General features: G+C 40.9%; 1 protein-coding gene across 14 annotated transcripts in view; it reads right to left on the reverse strand.

The window, feature by feature from the left end:
• Positions 1-18782, reverse strand: part of TTLL5 (tubulin tyrosine ligase like 5) — a 307882-nt gene that overhangs the window by 141596 nt on the left and 147504 nt on the right. For all 14 annotated transcript variants that reach the window (XM_043920806.1, XM_043920805.1, XM_043920814.1 and 11 more), the window contains one exon: positions 12169-12323. In XM_043920806.1, coding sequence (XP_043776741.1) covers positions 12169-12323 — 155 coding nt within the window. The remainder of the gene's footprint in view (positions 1-12168; positions 12324-18782) is intronic.

Consider the following 18782-nt stretch of genomic DNA (forward strand, 5'->3'; position numbering starts at 1 on the left):
ATTCAATGACAAATGCTGGAAAAACATACAAAGGGGCAGAAGCCAGACATTCGTGGGATTCCCTGACAGCTCGATCCACAAGGAAGGGCTGGACTGGAAAAAAACAGAGCGTCAGGCTCCTGCCAAGCTGTCTGAGGCCCTGTTCTTCCCAAATCATTCCAAGCAGCAGCCAAAACTTTACAGTAACCCTTCCAGGTCTCCCAAAGAAAGATGCACTCCTCACCTAGAAAGTGCTCCTCCCTGACGTAGTCCAGTGCCGTGCAAGGCTGGCAGTAATGAGGAGGTGCCTCTCAACATCAATTCTCAGCTCTGAATAACTCCCCGAGTGCCCAGAAAAATGGATAATTAAAAGGTGGCTTGAAAAATCCTAGCCATTTCATTGGCTAAAGAAAAGCTTCATACCCAGGTATCAACATCTAGGGGTTTCCCTGGTGGCTCAGTGGTAAAGAATCTGCCTGCAACAGGAGACCCAGGTTCAATCCCTGGGTCAGAAAGATCCTCTCCTCTGGAGAAGGGAATGGCCACCCACACCAGTATTCTTGCCTGGAGAATTCCACGGACAGAGGAGTCTGGTGGGCTGCAGTCCATGAAGTCAGAAAAGATTAGGATATGACTGAGCTACTTAAATAACAACAACATCATCAGTATATAGAAGTCAAATACAACCCCTTTAAGAAAAAAAGAGGTTGCAAACACTCGGTACCTGCATCGTGGATTGTATCGTTCTCAATCAGCCTTGTTCAGAGGCACACCTCAGGTTTCTAAACATGTGACTGCATTTGGCCCTGACTACATTCTCTTCTGGAGATTGGCCTGCAATTAATCTCACTTATTACCTCTGAAAAGTAACAACAGAGGAATGGCTGGCCAAGTCCAACTCCGAGTGTCTAGGGAACTGCAAGCTCCATGGCCAGGCCTCAGACTGTCTGGGCAAGGCGTGGGCTCTCTGCCTTCCTCTCCCACAACAAAGCTCCAAGAGGGACTCCAGACAGACCAGAGGAACCGAGGGATTTGAGGAGCTGGGCTGAGCTCACACTGACCCAATGGGAGACGACAGCCCTGGGCTATACTTGGGATGGTTTCAAAACAGCGGGGGAAGAACAAGGTTGTCTGGTGAAAACTTGTGTGATCCATAAAATTGAGAACAATAGCAACACCACAGGGAAATGAAAAATAACACTATTTGCAGAGCTCTTGTGAGTCACTAGTTTTCATTCCTGTGGCTACCAAGTCATTGAATCCTCCAATATGCAGATGAAAAGTACAGCCAGCAGTGGATCTCTTTACGTCTTTTCACTGTTTACAGGGCAGCCCCTGGTCGAGTGAATTATGAGAGTTTATCAGCACTGGAATCCACCGATGCTTTTGTGGATGGACACGTAAGAGCACCTTTTATTTACTTAGCACCCACTTCCAGGGAGATCAAAGTGGTTTAAGGACAACCTAAAAGCTCTCAAAAACAGGCCAGTTTATGTGTAAGTATGCTTATCCAATAAAAAGATTAAATGAATAGTTTAGGGTCACTTAGTGTCAAAACCAGTAATAAAACACAACTCTAAGCTACTAAGCTTTTATTCATTAAACTTAGTCACCCTTACTACTAAGGAAGGAACAATAAGAAATTAAATAAATATTCACAAAACAGTGACTTACCAGGTAAATAAAGAAACTGAGGCCTGGAACAGAGCAGAATGCTTGAGGGAGGTCTGGCTGGGGCCCACGTCATTGCCAGTTCTGGAAGGACCTCATGAGAATTCACTTAGGGCTGCTTCTGAGTGGCTATCTCTGGGAATTCCCCACGGAATTAGACCTCACAAGCTGAGCGTCCAGGCTATCCTGGCAACCAGAGGTAGTTTGGGGGTAGGGGAAGATTTTCTAGGGCTACCCTGCTAGAATGGGGCCTAGAAACTGACCTCGAACTTGAAGAAGAGGTGAAGACAGGGATATTATGGTACAACTAACCCCCAAAGGGAAAGACCAGGGAACTCTGCAGGGGTTATTTCTGGTGCCAGCGGTTGTGACACTGACTGTATCGTGTGCCATTTCTACCACAGCCCACGAGCGCAGCCTCGCTGGGAGCAGGCCACTCACAGCGCTGTGCCCTAGGTCCTCCTCTGACCTGGACGGATCCCTCCATTGTTCTGTGTCTCAGCATTAGCAGGTGTCACCAAGAGAAGGCTCTAAACCCAGCCATAATTGTTTATTCCAAATATAAACTATAAAAAATGCAAAAACTCAGGACTTTCTTTGGTGGTCCAGTGAGTAAGAATCTGTGCTCCCACTGCAAGGGGCATGGAATTCCCAATCCTTGGTTGAGGATCTGATCCCGCGTGCTGTGTCTGACCAAAATGTACAGTCTTGACATTGTTTATCACATGGAAAACAACTGCAGTCCTGGATAAAGACAATATATCCAAGACTGGAGAAAATGTTTTCCATAGAAACAAGGTTCAGACTGTAAAATGAAAATGGAATATTTGGAAATATTTTATATGGAAAATAAAGCTCTGTGGCATAAACAGAATTTCTTTTTTACGACTTATGTTTTAGGAATGTGATTACTCTGTAACTGTAAATCACCAAAGGAGAGACTTCTTCTGTGAAGAGAAGCATGTGGGAGGATGGCCTATCTTCAAAAGTCCTGCCTCGTGGTCTTCAACACTTCCTAATTCTGAACCAAGATGCTTCTTTTCATCCTTGACCACAATGATCACTGGTATGAAAGACACTATACCAGAGCATGATGTAATGTGCTTATGTTTATCTTGCTTCCTGGGCAGAGGCTCTGCTTCCCAAATTAGTTCCTTAAGTCATCATTCTAATGGCAACAGACACCTGGACAACAATTAGGTATTTCCTCCATGCCTGAGCCTTCCGGTCACTGCTCCTCAGGGCAGGGGAGCATCCAGAGAGGTGGCTGGCTGGCAGGGGCTGATGTGCTGGCCTGGGGGTGGGGACCCGGTGGGACACTTGAAGGAGAGCCTCTTTATTTGGAGGGAACAACATCTCTCAGCTGGTTGGAATACTTCGTCGTAACAGTCACATTACCCTCTAGGTCATCTGACTCAGGGACAGATACAATTAAACCCATATTTAATAGCCATTAGAGCCAAGATGGACTGCGAATCTGTTTCTTTTTTTTTTATACAGGAGGACTTAAAATACAGACGGAGACTAGATTTCAATAGAGTGGTTTCTTTTTTAAAGTAGAAGTTGCTGACTTTATGGCCAGAATTTATTTGCATTTTATCCTCCCCCATTTTGCTCAACTACATAGAGGGAATTTCCTTCCCACTTTCCAAATGAACATTGTCCAGAGAGTCTGAGTTTAATTAGACAAGCTACATAAAAATACATAAAACTCTTTTTCAAAAGAAAAAGAGTCCAAAATTATTGAAACACAGCGTAGTAGAAGGTATAAAAAAGAATTAGGAGACAAGGAGAAAATATCATAAGTCAATACATGAAAATGTTGACTATGAGCAAGGATTAAACACAGTATATGCCACTGGGATCCCTGCGATCCAAGCAGCTAGACTACCTCCATGCTCGGCCCTCATTGGGGCAGAGCTGCCAGAGGCTAGAAAACAATCCCAATAGCACCATATCTCCTGCACCCATGGGCACTGGCTTCCCTATGCACCTGGTCCTGCCGGGGTCCATGCGACCCAAGCAGCTGCGCCACCTCCAGGCCTGATCCTCACTGGGGCAGACTCAAGGCCTCCAGGGCAGCCTCAGAAGCAAACTCCTGTGGATGACCCACATGCAGAGGTGGGAATAAAACCACAATTAAGCTCCAGGGATGGAGTGACTAAGGAAGAGGATCAAAAAACTTTCTAAAAGCTGTATAAACTGTAAATTAAACCCACGAGAACAACTAGGTAAACTCTCTGTCTATGGAATATATAAAAGGGTAATGAGTACTCCTACAAAAGAAAATTCTCTAGCTCTGGCAGCTCTGGACATTGGAGGCAAGCACACGTAGGATTAGGGCCAGATTAGAATCTGACCTGTCCCCACAGCAGGTCCGGAGGCCAGCCCTCCTGAGTACTGAAGGGCCTCCTAAGAATGCGAAGGTGGGGTGTGGCTCAAGCAGTGAGGTGGGGTCGGGGGTGAGGATGCTGACAGCTGAGACCTGAGAAAAATAGTTATTATTATTCTTATATTTTTATTCCATCTATAGTGGGTTCTGAATATTCTTTTATTTCTGTTTCTGTGGTTATTATTATCTCTTTTTTAACACATTTTTTATTTCTTTTATATATTTCTACTTCTATAACTGAACTTCTATTTTAGCTTTTTGTGTTTTTTTGTTGTTGTTGCTGTTTTTCTTGTTGAAGTTTTACTTTAATATGTATGTATCTTTTTTATATATTTTGACTTAACTTTGCTTTTCTATTTGTTTTTCTTTTTTCACCATGTTTGTTTCTTTTGTTTTCTTTGCTTTATTCCTCAGTTGACACTCTGCTTTGGTCTTGTCTTCTGCTTATTGTTTTAGTTAGTTTTGTTTTTAATTGGTTGATATTATTTTTGGTTTCCTTTGTTTGCCAGGTCACTCTCTTGAACTTTATTTTCTTTGGTATATTTTGGTTTCATGTGTGTGTGGTATGTGTTGTGTGTATATGTTCCTTTGTTTTTGTTTTTATTTGTTTAACTTTGCTTTTACCATTTGTCTGGGGTTCATTTTTAGTCTCTTGGGTTTTTGTTTGTTTTAATCCCTTTTATTACAGTATTCTTGCCTGGAGAATCCCAGGGACAGAGCAGCCTGGTGGGTTGCCATCTATGGGGTCGCACAGAGTCGGACAGGACTGAAGTGACTTAGCAGCAGCAGCAGCACTGGCATAACAAACAGCTTGTGAGATCTTGGTTGCCTGACCAGAAGTAAGGCCTGAGCCTCTGGAGTGGGAGTGTTGAGTACAGGACACTAGAGAACTCCTGACCCCAGGGAGTATTCATCAGTGAGAACTCCCACAGACGCCTCCACCTATATCAAGACTCAGCAACACCCGATTGCCTGCAGCACCCAGCATAGGATACCTTACCCAACAACAAGCAAAACAAAAACACAACCCAATCATCAGCAGACAGGCTTCCCACAGACACCCCAAAATACACCAGCTCACATGGTCCTGCCCATCAGAGGGAAAAAACTCACTTCCTCCCACCAGAATGCAGGCACAAGTCCCTTCAAACATGAAGCCTACTCAAGACACTGGACCAACCTCACCCATGAGATGAAAAGCAAGAGGAACTATGACCCTATACCCTAAGGAAAGTAGACCTCAAACACAGTATTTTACACAAAATGAAAAGACAGAGAAATATTGTGCAGATGAAGGAACAAGACCAAATAAACAAAGAGGAAATAGGCAAACTACTTGAAAAAGAATTCAGAATAATGACAGTAATGATGATCCAGGGCTTTCCTGATATCTCAGTTGGTAAAGAATCCGCCTGCAAAGCAGGAGACCTCGGTTTGATTCCTGGGAAGAAGATCTGCTAGAGAAGAGATAGGCTACCCACTCCAGTATCCTTGGGCTTCCTGGTGGCTAAGAAGGTAAAGGATCCACCTGCAATGTGGGAGACCTGGGTTTGATCCCTGGGTTGGGAAGATCCCCTGGAGAAGGGAAAGGCTACCCACTCTAGTATTCTGGTCTGGAGAAACTCCATAGACTGTACAGTCCATGGGATCAAAAAGAGTTGGACACAACTGAGAGACTTTCACTTTTACTTTTCAAAGATGATCCAAAATTTTGAAAACAGAATGGAGAAAAGGCCAAGAATCATTTAACACATTTCACAAGGAACTAAAAGAAATAAAAAATAAGTAACAGTAATAAACAACACAATTAGTGAAATTAAAAATACTCTAGAAGGAATCAATAGCAGAATAATTGAGGCAGAACAGATAAGTGAGCTGGAAGGTATAATGGTAGGAATCATTGCTTAAGAGAAGAATAAAGAAAAAAAAGAACGAAAAGAACTGATAGTCTCAGAGACTTCTGGGACAATACTAAATGTACCAACATTTGAATTATACGGAGAAGAACAGAAAAAGGAAGGGTCTGACATTTTTGAAGAGATTATATTTGAAAACTTCCCTAACGTGGGAAAGGAAATAATGAAGTCCAAGAAATGCAGAGAGTGCCATACAGGATAAACCCAAGAAGAAACATGCCAAAACACATATTTATCAAACTAACAAAAATTAAACAAAAAGGGAAAGCAGCAAGGGAAAGACAACAAGTAACATATAAGAGAAATTCCATAAGGTTAACAGTTGATCTTTCAGCAGAAACTCTGTAGGCCAGAAAGGAATGGCAAGATATATTTAAAGTAATGAAACGGAAAAATCTACAACTAAGATTACTAAGTACGGATCTCATTCAAAATTGATGGAGAAATCAAAAGATTTATAGACAAGCAAAAGTTTAGAGAATTTAGCACCACCAAAAAAGCTTTACAATAAATGCTAATGGAAATTCTATAGGCAGGAAACACAAGAGAAGGAAAAGGCTTACAAAAACAAACCCAAAACAATTAAGAAAATACCAATAGGAACATATATATCAATAGTTATTTTAAATATAAATGAATCAAACATTCCAACCAGAAGACACAGAGTTGCTGAATGGATACAAAAACAAGACCCACATACATGCTGCCTACCGGGGACCCACCTCGGACCGAGGACACATACAGACTGAAAAATCAGAGGACAGAGAAAGATATTGCATGCAAATGGAAATAAAAAGAGCCAGAGTAGCAATTCTCATATCAGACAAAACAGACTTTAAAATAAAGAATATTACAAGAGATAAAGAAAGACATTACATAACGATCAAGGGATCAAGGAAACGTAACAATTGTAAATATTTATTCACCCAACAAAGGAGCACCTCAATACTTAAGGCAAACACTGTTAGCAGACATTAAAGGGGAAATCGACAGTAACACAATAATAGTAGGGGACTTTAACACTCCACTTATACTAATAGACAAATCATCAAGACAGAAAATTAATACGGAAACACAAGCCTTAAATGATACTTTAGACAAAATGTACCTAACTGACATCTTCAGGACATTCCATCCAGGTGCAGAAGACATTTTCTTCTCAAGTGCACAAGGAACAAACATTCTCCAGGATAGATCATATATTGTGTCACAAATCAAGCCTTGATAAACTTAAGAAAATTGAAATTGTATCAAGCACCTTTCTGACCACAACACAATGAGACTAGATATAAATTACAGGAAAAAAAACTGTGAAAAACACAAATACATGAAGGTTAAACAATACACTTCTAAATAACCAATAGGTTACTAAAGAAATAAAAAAAGACCTAGAAACACATGACAACAAAAGCATGCTGTCCCAAAACCTATGGGATGCAACAAAAGCAGTTCTAAGAGGGAAGTTTATAGTAATAGAATCTTACCTTAAGAAACAAGATATCTAACAGATAACCTAACCTTACACCTAAAGCAATTGGAAAAAGATGAACCCCCCCCCCAAAAAAACCAAACAAACCCCAAAGTTGGTAGAAGGAAAGAAATCATAAACATCAGAGCAGAAATAAATGGAAAAAAAAAAAAGGAAACAACTCAAAGATCAATAAAACTAAAAGCTGGTTCTTTGAGAAGATAAACAGAATTGTCAAAACATTAGCCAGACTCATCAAGAAAAAAAGGGAGGAGACTCAAATCAACAAAATTATAAGTGATAAAAGAAGAGGTGACAACAGGCAATGTAGAAATACAAAGGATCAGAAGAGACTCCTACAAGCAGCAGGCTGGATGAAGAATGAGTTGGAATCAAGATTGCCAGGAGAAATATCAACAACCTCAGATATGCAGATGACACGACCCTTATGGCAGAAAGCAAAGAAGAACTAAAGAGTCTCTTGATGAAAGTGAAAGAGGAGAGTGAAAAAGCTGGCTTAAAACTCAACATTCAAAAAACTAAGATCATGGCATCTGGTCCCATCACTTCATGGCAAATAGGTGGGGAAACAATGGAAACAGTGACAGACATTATTTTTGGGGGCTCCAAAATCACTGCAGATAGTGACTGCAGCTGTGAAATTAAAAGATGCTTGGCTCCTTGGAAGGAAAGTTATGACCAACCTAGACAGCATATTAAAAAGCAGAGACATTACTTTACCAACAAAGGCCCGTCTAGTCAAAGCTATGGTTTTTCCAGTAGTCATGTATGGATGTGAGAGTTGGACTATAAAGAAAGCTGAGTGCTGAAGAAGTGATGTTTTTGAACTGTGGTGTTGGAGAAGACTCTTGAGAGTCCCTTGGACTGCAAGGAGATCCAACCAGTCCATCCTAAAGGAAATCAGTCCTGAATATTCATTGGAAGGACTGATGCTGAAGCTGAAACTCCAATACTTTGGCCACCTGATGCAAAGAACCAACTCATTGGAAAAGACCCTGATGCTGGGAAAGATTGAAGATGGGAGGAGAAGGGCGTGACAGAGGAAGAGGATGAGATGTTCGGATGGTATCACCGATGCAATGGACATGAGTTTGAGTAGGCTCCGGGAGTTGGTGATAGACAGGGAAGCCTGGCGTGCTGCAGTCCATGGGGTCGCAAAGAGTTGGACATGACTGAGCAACTGAACTGAACTGATATGCCAATAAAACAGACAACCTGGAAGAAATGGACAAATTCTTGGAAAAGTTCAACCTTCCAAGGCTGAACCAGGAAAAAATAGAAATTACGAACAGATCAATCAGAAGCACTGAAATCAAAACTGTGATCAAAAATCTCCCAAAAAACAAAAGTCCAGGGCCAGATGGCTTCACAGGTGAATTCTGTCAAATGGTTGCATGCTCAGTTAATTCAGTTGTGTCCAACTTTTTGCAGCCCTATGGACCTGTAGCCCACCAGGCTCCTCTGTCAATGGTGATTCTCCAGGCAAGAACACTGGAGTGGGTTGCCATTCCCTTCTCCAGGTGATCTTCCCAACCCAGGGATCGAACTGGCATCTCTTATGTTTCCTGCATTGGCAGACAGGTTCTTTACCACAAGCGCCACCTGGGAAGCTAATTAAACATTTAGAGAACAGCTAATGTCTAACCTTCTCAAACTCTTCCAGAAAACTGCACAGTGAGGAACACTCATTCTATGAGGCCACGATCACCCTGATACCAAAATCTGAGAAGGCCACATCACAAAAAAAGAAAATTATAGACCAGTATCACTGATGAACATAGATGCAAAAATCCTACAAAATTCTAGCAAAGAGAATCCAACAACACATTAAAAGGATCATACACTATGATCAAGAGGGGTTTACCCCAAAGATGCAATGATTCTTCAATATATGCAAATCATATATTTGAATATATTGATCACCATATTAACCAACTGAAAGATAAAAATCATATGATAATCTCAACAGATGCAGAAAAAGTTCTGAACAAAAGTCAACACACATTTATGATAAAAACTCTTCAAAGAAGGAACCTACCTCAACATAATAAAGGCCATGTATGGCAAATCCACAGCAAACATTATCCTCAATGGTAAAAAAACTGAAAGCACATCCTCCAAGAACAGAAACAAGACAAGGGTGCCCACTCTCACCACTATTATTCAACATAGTTTTCAAAGTCCTAGCCATGGCAATCACTGAAAAAAAGGAAACAAAATGAATCCAGATTGGGAAAAAAGACGTAAAATTCTCATTGTTTGCAGATAACATGATACTTACACATAGAAAGATACTAAAGATCCTATCAGAAAATTACTAGAGTTAATTAATGAATTTAGTAAAGTAGCAGGATATAAAATCAACACAGAGAAATCCTTTGTATTCCTATACACTAACAACAAAGAATCAGAAAGAGAAATTAAGGACTCAATCCCATTCACCATTGCAACCAAAAGAGTACAATACCTAGAAATAAACCTACCCAAAGAGACAAAGGACCTACATACAGAAAACTATAAGATACTCATGAAAGAAATCAAAGACAACACAAACAGATGAAGAGATATAGCATGTTCTTGGATTCGAAGAATCAAAATTATGAAAATGACTCTACTACCCAAGCAATCTACAGATTCAATGCAATTCCTATCAAATTGCCAATGGCATTTTTCACAGAACTAGAACAAAATATTTCACAATTTGTAAGACCCCGAATAGTCAAAGCAATCTTAAGAAAAATGCAGGTAGAGAAATCAACCTTCATGACTTCAGGCTATACTACAAAGTTATAGTCATCAAGGCAGTATGGTACTGGCACAAAAACAGATATACAGATTAATGGAACAAGATAGAAAGCCCAGAGATAAACCCACGCACCCACGGGCACCCTATTTTTGACAAAGGAGGCAAGAATATGCAATGGAAAAAGGACAGTCTCTTCAATAAGTGGTATTGGCAAAACTGGACAGTAATGTATAAAAGAATGAATATAGAACATTTCCTACCACCACACACAAAAATAAACTCAAAATGGATTAAAGACCTAAATGTAAGACCAGAAACCATAAAACTTAGATGAACACATAGGCAGAATACTCTTTGACATACACTGCAAGAGTAATGGAAATAAAAACAAATGGGACCTAGTTGAACTTAAAAGCTTTTGCAAAGGAAGCCAAAAACAAGGTGAAAAGACAACCTTCAGAATGGGAGAAAATAACTGCAAATGAAGCAACTGACAAAGGATTAATCTCCAAAATATACAAGCAGCTCAATATCAGAAAAACAACCTAATCAGAAAAATGGACAGAAGACCTAAACAGCCATTTCTCCAAAGAAGACTCACAGATAGCTAACACACACATGAAAAAATGCTCAACACTGCTCATTATTAGAGAAATGCAAATCAAAACTACAAGGTATCACCTCACACTGGTCAGAATGGCCACCATCATCAAAATATCTACAAACAAAAAAGTGCTGGAGAGGATGTGGAGAAAAGGGAACCCTCCCTCTTGCACAGTTGGTGGAAATGAAAATTGGTACAGCCCCTATGGAGGACAGTACAGAGACTTCTTGAAAAAAAAACCAGGAATAAAACTACCATACGACCGAGCAATCCCACCACTGGTCATATACCCGGAGCGTGTGTGCTCAGTCACATCCAACTCTGTGACCCCACAGACTGTATCCCACCAGGCTCCTCTGTCCATGGAACTTTCCAGGCAAGAATACGCAAGTGGGTTGCCACTTTCTGCTCCAGGGACCTTTTCAACCCAGGGATCAAACCCATGTCTTCTGTGTCTCCTACACTGGCAGGTGGATTCTTTACCACTAGCACCACCTAGGAAGCCCATATACTCTGAGAAAACCATAATTCAAAAAGACACATATGCCCCCCAAAGTTCACTGCACCACTATTTACAATAGCTAGGACATGGAAGTAACCAAGATCTCCACTGACAGATAAATTGATAAAGAAGTTGTGGTACATATACAAGTGGAATATCACTCAACTATAAAAAGGAATGAATCTGAGTCAGTTCTAGTGAGGTGGACAAACCTAGAGCCTGTTATACAGAGTGAAGAAAGAGAAAAACACGTATCATATATTAATGCATATATGGAATTTAGAAAAATGGAACAGATGAAGCTATTTGCAGGGCAGGAATAAAGATGCAGACATAGAGAACAGACTTGCAGACACAGCGGGGGGAAGGGAGGATGGCATGAATTGAGAGAGTAACACCGACACAGACATCACCATATGTGATACACACAGCTGGTGAGAAGCTGCTGTAAACCCAGCGCTCTGTGACCACCTAGAGGGGTCGGGGGTGGGAGGGAGGCTCAAGAGGGAGGGGACATATGTATGCTTGTGGCTGATTCATGTGTGTGGTTGTATAGGCAGAAACCAATGTGACACTGTAAAGCAATTACCCTCCAATTATAAAAAAAAAAAAGCAGTAAAAAGTCTTGCTCTTTCAGCCTGGAAGTAAACTGGCTAAACTGTATCAGAAATTTCCTTTTCATTCGATTTGGCCAAAAACTGTCTTACAGGTAAAACGAGGCCCTGTATCCAAGCATCAGAGGATTAGGACACGTGGAGGGAGGCATCCGTCTTCCTGGTGTCTGTGCAGGCAACTCAAAGTGGGAATGACTTGTGCAGGACAGGCCGCCTCTGTGTGACCCACATGCTGGCTCCATGCCCCTTACATACCTGCTTCCAGGAGGGGTGGAGCGGCTCTCAGCAGCTTGGGGGTCTGACTGTACTGACCACGTTGGGCCACTGGGGCTGATGACAGGCCGAAGTGTGGGGGGAGTTGAAGCACTGCTTCTGCTTATGACGCTGCTTGCCAAATTCAGGTTTGTTACCTAGAAATGAAGTGAGGGAAATAAACTGACTTTACAGAGTTTTAGAAAAGCATCATTAAAAACATACTGGGGAAATCATGTAGAGTCCAGGCGATGCTGACCCATCTGGGCTAAAACAGTGGTTGTGACAAAGGCGGGCATTAAAGAGTGACTTCGGGCACATCCAAGAGCAGAGCTGAGGGTAGCGAGCGTCAGTGTATGTTAACAAGCACTTATCCCGCTCCTACTACGTGCAAAGCGCCATACGGTGCCAGGCGCAGGAGAACACAAAGATTGATAACAAAGAGCGCAAGTATGTACTGAGTCTTTACTCTGTGCCAGGCAAGCTTCTAAGAATTAGGCAGACTGCTTAGCCTTTCTGACCCCTGTGTCCTCATATCAAAGTTCTAAATGCTCAATACATTTTAGTTATAAATAATAATTAGATAACTCACTGATTTAGAAAAAAGTTGCACAGGCAATAGAAAAATGGGCACCAACTTCAATAAATGATTTACAAAAATCAAATATAATTAGCCAATTAAACAAAACTACTCAGTTCTATTGTCAAAGAAATGTAAATTACAAGATAACACTTTTCTGTGTTACACTGACACATACTAATACAAAATATAGTACCAAAAACAAATATATATAGTACCTAACAATGCCAAAGGGTGATATTAGATGTGTACTTACACTATTTATGAAACTATTCATTGGTAGACTCTTTCTACAAGTAAACTTGCCAACATATTATTAAAAGTATCGAAATTTTTGTACTTTGATGCTACAGTCTAAGTTATAGGAACTATGCAAAAAAAAATTGCAGATCATTAATGAGGTGAGTATTATAATAGCAGTTACTATTTAGCAGAACTTAAAATGTGACAAGTTCTGAGTAAACAAGTATATTACATGCATCTCATTCATAATTCTATTGGCAAGTACTACTATAATCCCCACTTTACAAAGAAGGAAACAGGAATAAATGGCAGAACTACAATCTGACCATTGTCTGAAACTCCAAATTCCCTGTTCTTACTCACTACACTATACTGTGAATAGAAACTGAAAACAAGCATTCTTTTTAATGTTGAAAAAGGAAAGATTTAAATGGCTAACAGTATTTAAATAAATATGTTAAATAAATTTTGCTCTAAACAGATAAGGAAATGTTATGTATCCACCAGAATTTTTTGCAGAATACTTAATGATTTAGGAACATGCCAATGTCTTGAATTAAAAAAAAAAGAAATCACAATATGAAACTGTACAGAGAGCAGATCCAAATTTCCTTAAATGCACACATATGCAGATACACATTCCTAAAAGGGATGTATTACTTTTATAATCCAAAAGAAAAAAAAATGTACATTATATGAAAAATACAGGTGTGAGCTGATAAGCTTAAAACGTGGATGGGGAGAGTGGAATCAGAAAAGGAGGATTCAAGATACATTTCAAATAAGATGCACAGGAGATGCTGAAAGAGGGGGGGTGGTGAACTCAAGGCTGAAGGCAGGGTGCTGAGTGGGAGATACAGGGAAGAGTGACATGAGGAGATTTAAATTCCAAGAAAAGTGTCCCAAAAGTGTAACAATTTTGATACAAATAGAATAATTCTGGATTTTTTTTTAAATCTGAAAGAAAGTAAGTCATTTTTAGCAGTCTAGTGCTTCATTCCTAGTTACAGAATTCAGTAAGTGACAACCGCCCAGGACTGTGTCTTCACACCAAAGACTCAAATATTTTTGACCCCTTTCTGCTGCCACCAGCGGAGAAGAAGGACCACATTGACAAAAGGGGGAAGACAGTGTAGCAGACGACAGCAGTGCCCTCTGGCCCCTCTGAGGAGCCCTGACCCTCTTCCTGCACCCTACCTAGAAGCAACAAAGATGCTCAGACAATCGGACTCCCTGTGGGGCTCAGCTCACCCTTGCCCCAACACTAAGCTCCCCGGCCCTAAAGATTAAGCTTTTCAAATTAGACATGAGCTTACAGCTTATAAAGACGTTACCAAGTGGAAAGGTCTTTCTGATAACTAACAACTTCTCCAATTACTGTCTTAGTTGGTGGTGCCAAAAACCTAATAAAAAAGGCTTATTAATAATTTATAGTGGGACAGCAATAAAATAAAATGTACATACTTTACCATGGTTAGTATAAACTTTCTGGCTTGGACATGAGTGAGTGGGAAGGAGAAGAGATATTAGACTTGGTGCATTTTCTCTCTTTTGGCCAGACTGCCTTTAACTGAAACATGATTGTCTTCATCATCGGCTTCCCTGGTGGCTCAGCCAGTAAAGAATCTGTCTGCAACGCAGGAAACTGCCTGGATCGGGAAGATCCATGGAAAAGAAAATGGCAACCCCTTCCAGTATTCTTGCCTGGGAAATTCCAAGGATAGAGGAGGCTGGGGGGCTACAGTCCATGGGGTCAAAAGAGTCAGACACAACGTGGTGACTGAACCATCATTTTCATCATAATTGCTGACATTTACTGAATGTTCACCATGTGCCATGGGCTTAGCTCAGCAGCACTCAGCCTTTTGGGCACCGGGGACCAGTTTTATGGAAGACAGTTTTTCCCTGGACTAGGGGGAGGGGGGATGGGTTTTGGGGGTGATTCAAATGCATTACATTTACTGTGCACTTTATTTCTATTTTGTGGCAATTTCAGGATATCCGGCCTTGACTTTAGGCTTAGGATCCATGCCTATGAGAATCTGATGCTGTTGATCTGAAAGAAGGCCGAGCTCAGGTAGTAAGGCAAGCCATGGGAAGCGGCTATACACACAGATGAAACTTGACCCTTGGCTCACCTCCTGCTGAGCAGCCCAGGTCCTAACGGCCATGGACTGCTACAGGTCTGTGGCCCAGGAGTTGGGGGCCCACAGCTTAGATGCCCTTGCATTATCTTGATGTGCACAATTTCACTTAACCCTGAGCAAGCCTTTCAAGAAGTTTCTATTGTTACTCCCATTTTACAGAAGAGGCAACTGAAGTCTTAAGAGGTAAATAATTAGATAAAAGTAACAAATTGACTAGATGGCAGGGCCAAGACGAAAACAGAGAAAGTCCTCTAATGCATGTGGTATACTTTATTCTAATCCTATGGCTTAACATTTGAGTCCTTGCAGAAGTGCCAGGTACTTATAAGTGAGGTTTTTATCTCCCTCCATTACTCACAGAGGTAGATCCTGTGATACTCTCTTTTCTCTCTCGTTTTTTTTTTTGGTCACTCCACATGGTTTTCTGGGATTTTAGTTCCTATACCAGGCATTGAACTCAGCCCCTTGGTAGTGGGAGAGGGGAGTCCTAACCACTGAACTGTCAGGAAATTCCCCCAGTACTCCCTTCTCAGATAGGGAGAAACTAAGGGTCAGAGAAGCTATGGTAAGTCATTGGTTCAAGGTCACATAACAGTTGCAGAACTGGTACTCTTGTTTTAAAAAACATTTTCTAGTTTTGAAACTAATAGGGAAACAGTTGTCCTCAATTACTAGAAGTTTTTGAAAATATAATCGGATACAGACCTCACATTCTGAAAATAGTGATTATACAGGAATTGATTATACCTAATGTTGGAGAAGACTCTTGAGAGTCCCTTGGACTGCAAGGAGATCCAACCAGTCAATCCTGAAGGAGATAAGTCTTGGGTGTTCATTGGAAGGACTGATGCTGAAGCTGAAACTCCAATACTTTGGCCACCTCATGCGAAGAGTTGACTCTTTGGAAAAGACCCTGATGCTGGGAGGGATTGGGGGCAGGAGGAGAAGGGGACAACAGAGGATGAGATGGCTGGATGGCATCACCGACTCGATGGGCATGAGTCTGAGTCAACTCCGGGAGTTGGTGATGGACAGGGAGGCCTGGCGTGCTGCGGTTCATGGGGTTGCAGAGTCGGACACGACTGAGCGACTGAACTGAACTGAAGTATTCCAGCTTTTTCTCCTTTTCCTTAAATTTTATTTCCCACTTGTCACCCTTCACCACAGCATATTAGAGAAACAGAGTAATAAAAAACCCAAAACAAAACCATCCTCAATCAGTTTTGTTCTTGGCAGATACAGTAAGAGATGGTACGAACATAAAACTAATTTTGGACTCAGAGTGAATTTTGTTTTTTCATGTAACATCCACTCTGCATATTTCATGGATAAACCAAGAATTGGTAGCCATTATTATTTCCTTCTACATAAAAGGAAAGCATCCTTAATTTATTTTGAGAAAGATATCAGAAAAAGACCACTGCTTAAATGTAAGATTATGTAAGGAATAAGAAAAGTCTTGCAAGGTCTCATCTTTCTATGCAAAGGATTCCCGCTAAAGAAAGAAAAAAAAAAAAAAGGCATCTGTCTCTATTAAATAATAACAACTTGCCCCTCTAAATATTCAAGTCTTACTTCTGTGATTTTTGTCTAGAAGACACTCAGTATCCAGGCCATAATTACCTCCATACCATCCAGCTCTGTCTTCCCAGGACATACATTGCTAATGAGTAATAAAATAATTTAGGGCTCACTTAGCTATGGCCTCAGAGTCTTCTTTACACAGTCCTCCGGGCAGCTGTCTCCAATTAATCAGAACTGACAGGGGAGACAACTATTTTCGATCCTTGTTCTAGAACAGTACCATCCAATAGAACATACTGTGATGGAGATGTTCTATAAACTGCACAGTTCAGTACAGTAGTCACTGGCCACAGATGACTACTGTGCATTTGAAACATGACCACTGTGACTGAGGAACTGGACTGTAAACTGTATTTAACTTAAATTTTAAAAGCCACATGAAGGCCGTGGCCATCTTATCGGACAGCACAGCTCTAGAGCCTTGACCAGATCTGGCTGAATCCTGTGAGTACAGATTTATGTCTGCCTAAGTTCAGTCTAAGCAAATTATCTCCAGATTAAATGAGTTTCGAATATCTCTAGTTCTTTCTTTTAGCTTCTCAGTTTTTTCTAGAATAGGCAGAAGAAGTCATTGAACTAAAACAGACCCACGCATCACTTCTGGTGGCCCTAGCTACACCTTGTCTTGACTAGGGATAGGGCTGACCAAAGGGCAGGGCAGGTCTTAAGAAACTCTATAAGCCAATTAGAGTTCACACCTGGCAGTTTCTTCCTTAAAGGGACAGAGTGACGATGAATATTCCTGTCACAGGCTCCCTTTGCTTCCCTGTCCATCTGCATTTCTCCAGATAACATAACAAAACCAGCTTTGATAAAATGAAGAGAAAGTGGAAAATGGCATTTAATTATACCTGATTTGCAACAAATGGTTAACATGTCACTACTAAAGAATTTTTTTTTTTTTTAATGACAAGGCTCACAGCACATAAAGACACAGCACCAGTCACAAAACAGAGGCTCATCATTTTAGTGAGGAGGATCAGGCTATTAATATTAAGGTAGAGGCGGTCCAGCAACCCACTCCAGTATGCTTGCCTGGAGAATCATATGGACAGAGGAGCCTGGCAGGCTATAGTCCATGGGGTCGGCACAGAGTCAGACACAGCTGAAGCGACTCTGCACAGCACAGTCACCGTTGGGCCAGTTGGCTTCTCTGGGCTGATGATCAGAGACTATGCTACTAAATCTAGGCTGGTCAACTCATGAATTTATGCCACCAGTCGCAAAGGGGTCTGGAAGACAGGATAGTTAAAGATCATGTCTTACTGATAAAGGCTATCAACATCTCTATGTTGCTTATAAGAACTTCACAAGTCTATGTTTGGATCTCTAAAGTGTTTGCCATAGTTAATTTTTAAGCAAATACGAAATCTTTCAGGTTCCTTTACAATAATAGTAATAACAACAAAGTTGGATTAGCACTAATGATGGCTAACTTTAATCAGTACTTTGTTTTTGCCAGGCATTGTTCTAGACAATTAACTCAATCTTCAAGACGCATCTGTTAGGTACAATTATTGCCCTCATTTATAGATGGGGAAACTGAGATTAGGAGGTAAAATAATTTGCTCAAGAACAAATAATTGTTATCTATAAGCCCCTAGTTTCAATTCCTGTTTTGCCTGATACAAAATCTCCAGATCTTGTAGTTTTAACCACTGAGTTATTTCACTGCCTTATAACTTTCAACCTGAACTTATTATTCTGTCTGTGGACTGGCATTTGCATTATCCAGAAGTTTGTTAAAAATGCAGATTCAGCTCAATCTCAGCCCCAGTGAACAGAAATCTGTATTTGACAAGAGCCACAGGTAATTCACGTGCATCTTTAAGCTTGAGAAGCACTTGCTACAGGGCATGGTAGGAAAGGAAAAAACAGGAAAGAGGGACCTTTCAAAGCTAGTCCTCCGTAAAAGCTCAGGGGATTGTCCAAAAACCAGCAGAAATGCCCTAATGGAGTGAGGAACAACACACAAAACAACCAAAGGGAAGGAGTAGAGAAAACAATTCTATCCAGAACTTTGAGGCTCTACTATTTCTCATTGTCATTTGCATGTTCAAACA

The sequence above is a fragment of the Cervus elaphus genome, chromosome 12 (genome assembly GCF_910594005.1).
Source record: "Cervus elaphus chromosome 12, mCerEla1.1, whole genome shotgun sequence".
Classification (NCBI taxonomy): Eukaryota; Metazoa; Chordata; class Mammalia; order Artiodactyla; family Cervidae; genus Cervus; species Cervus elaphus.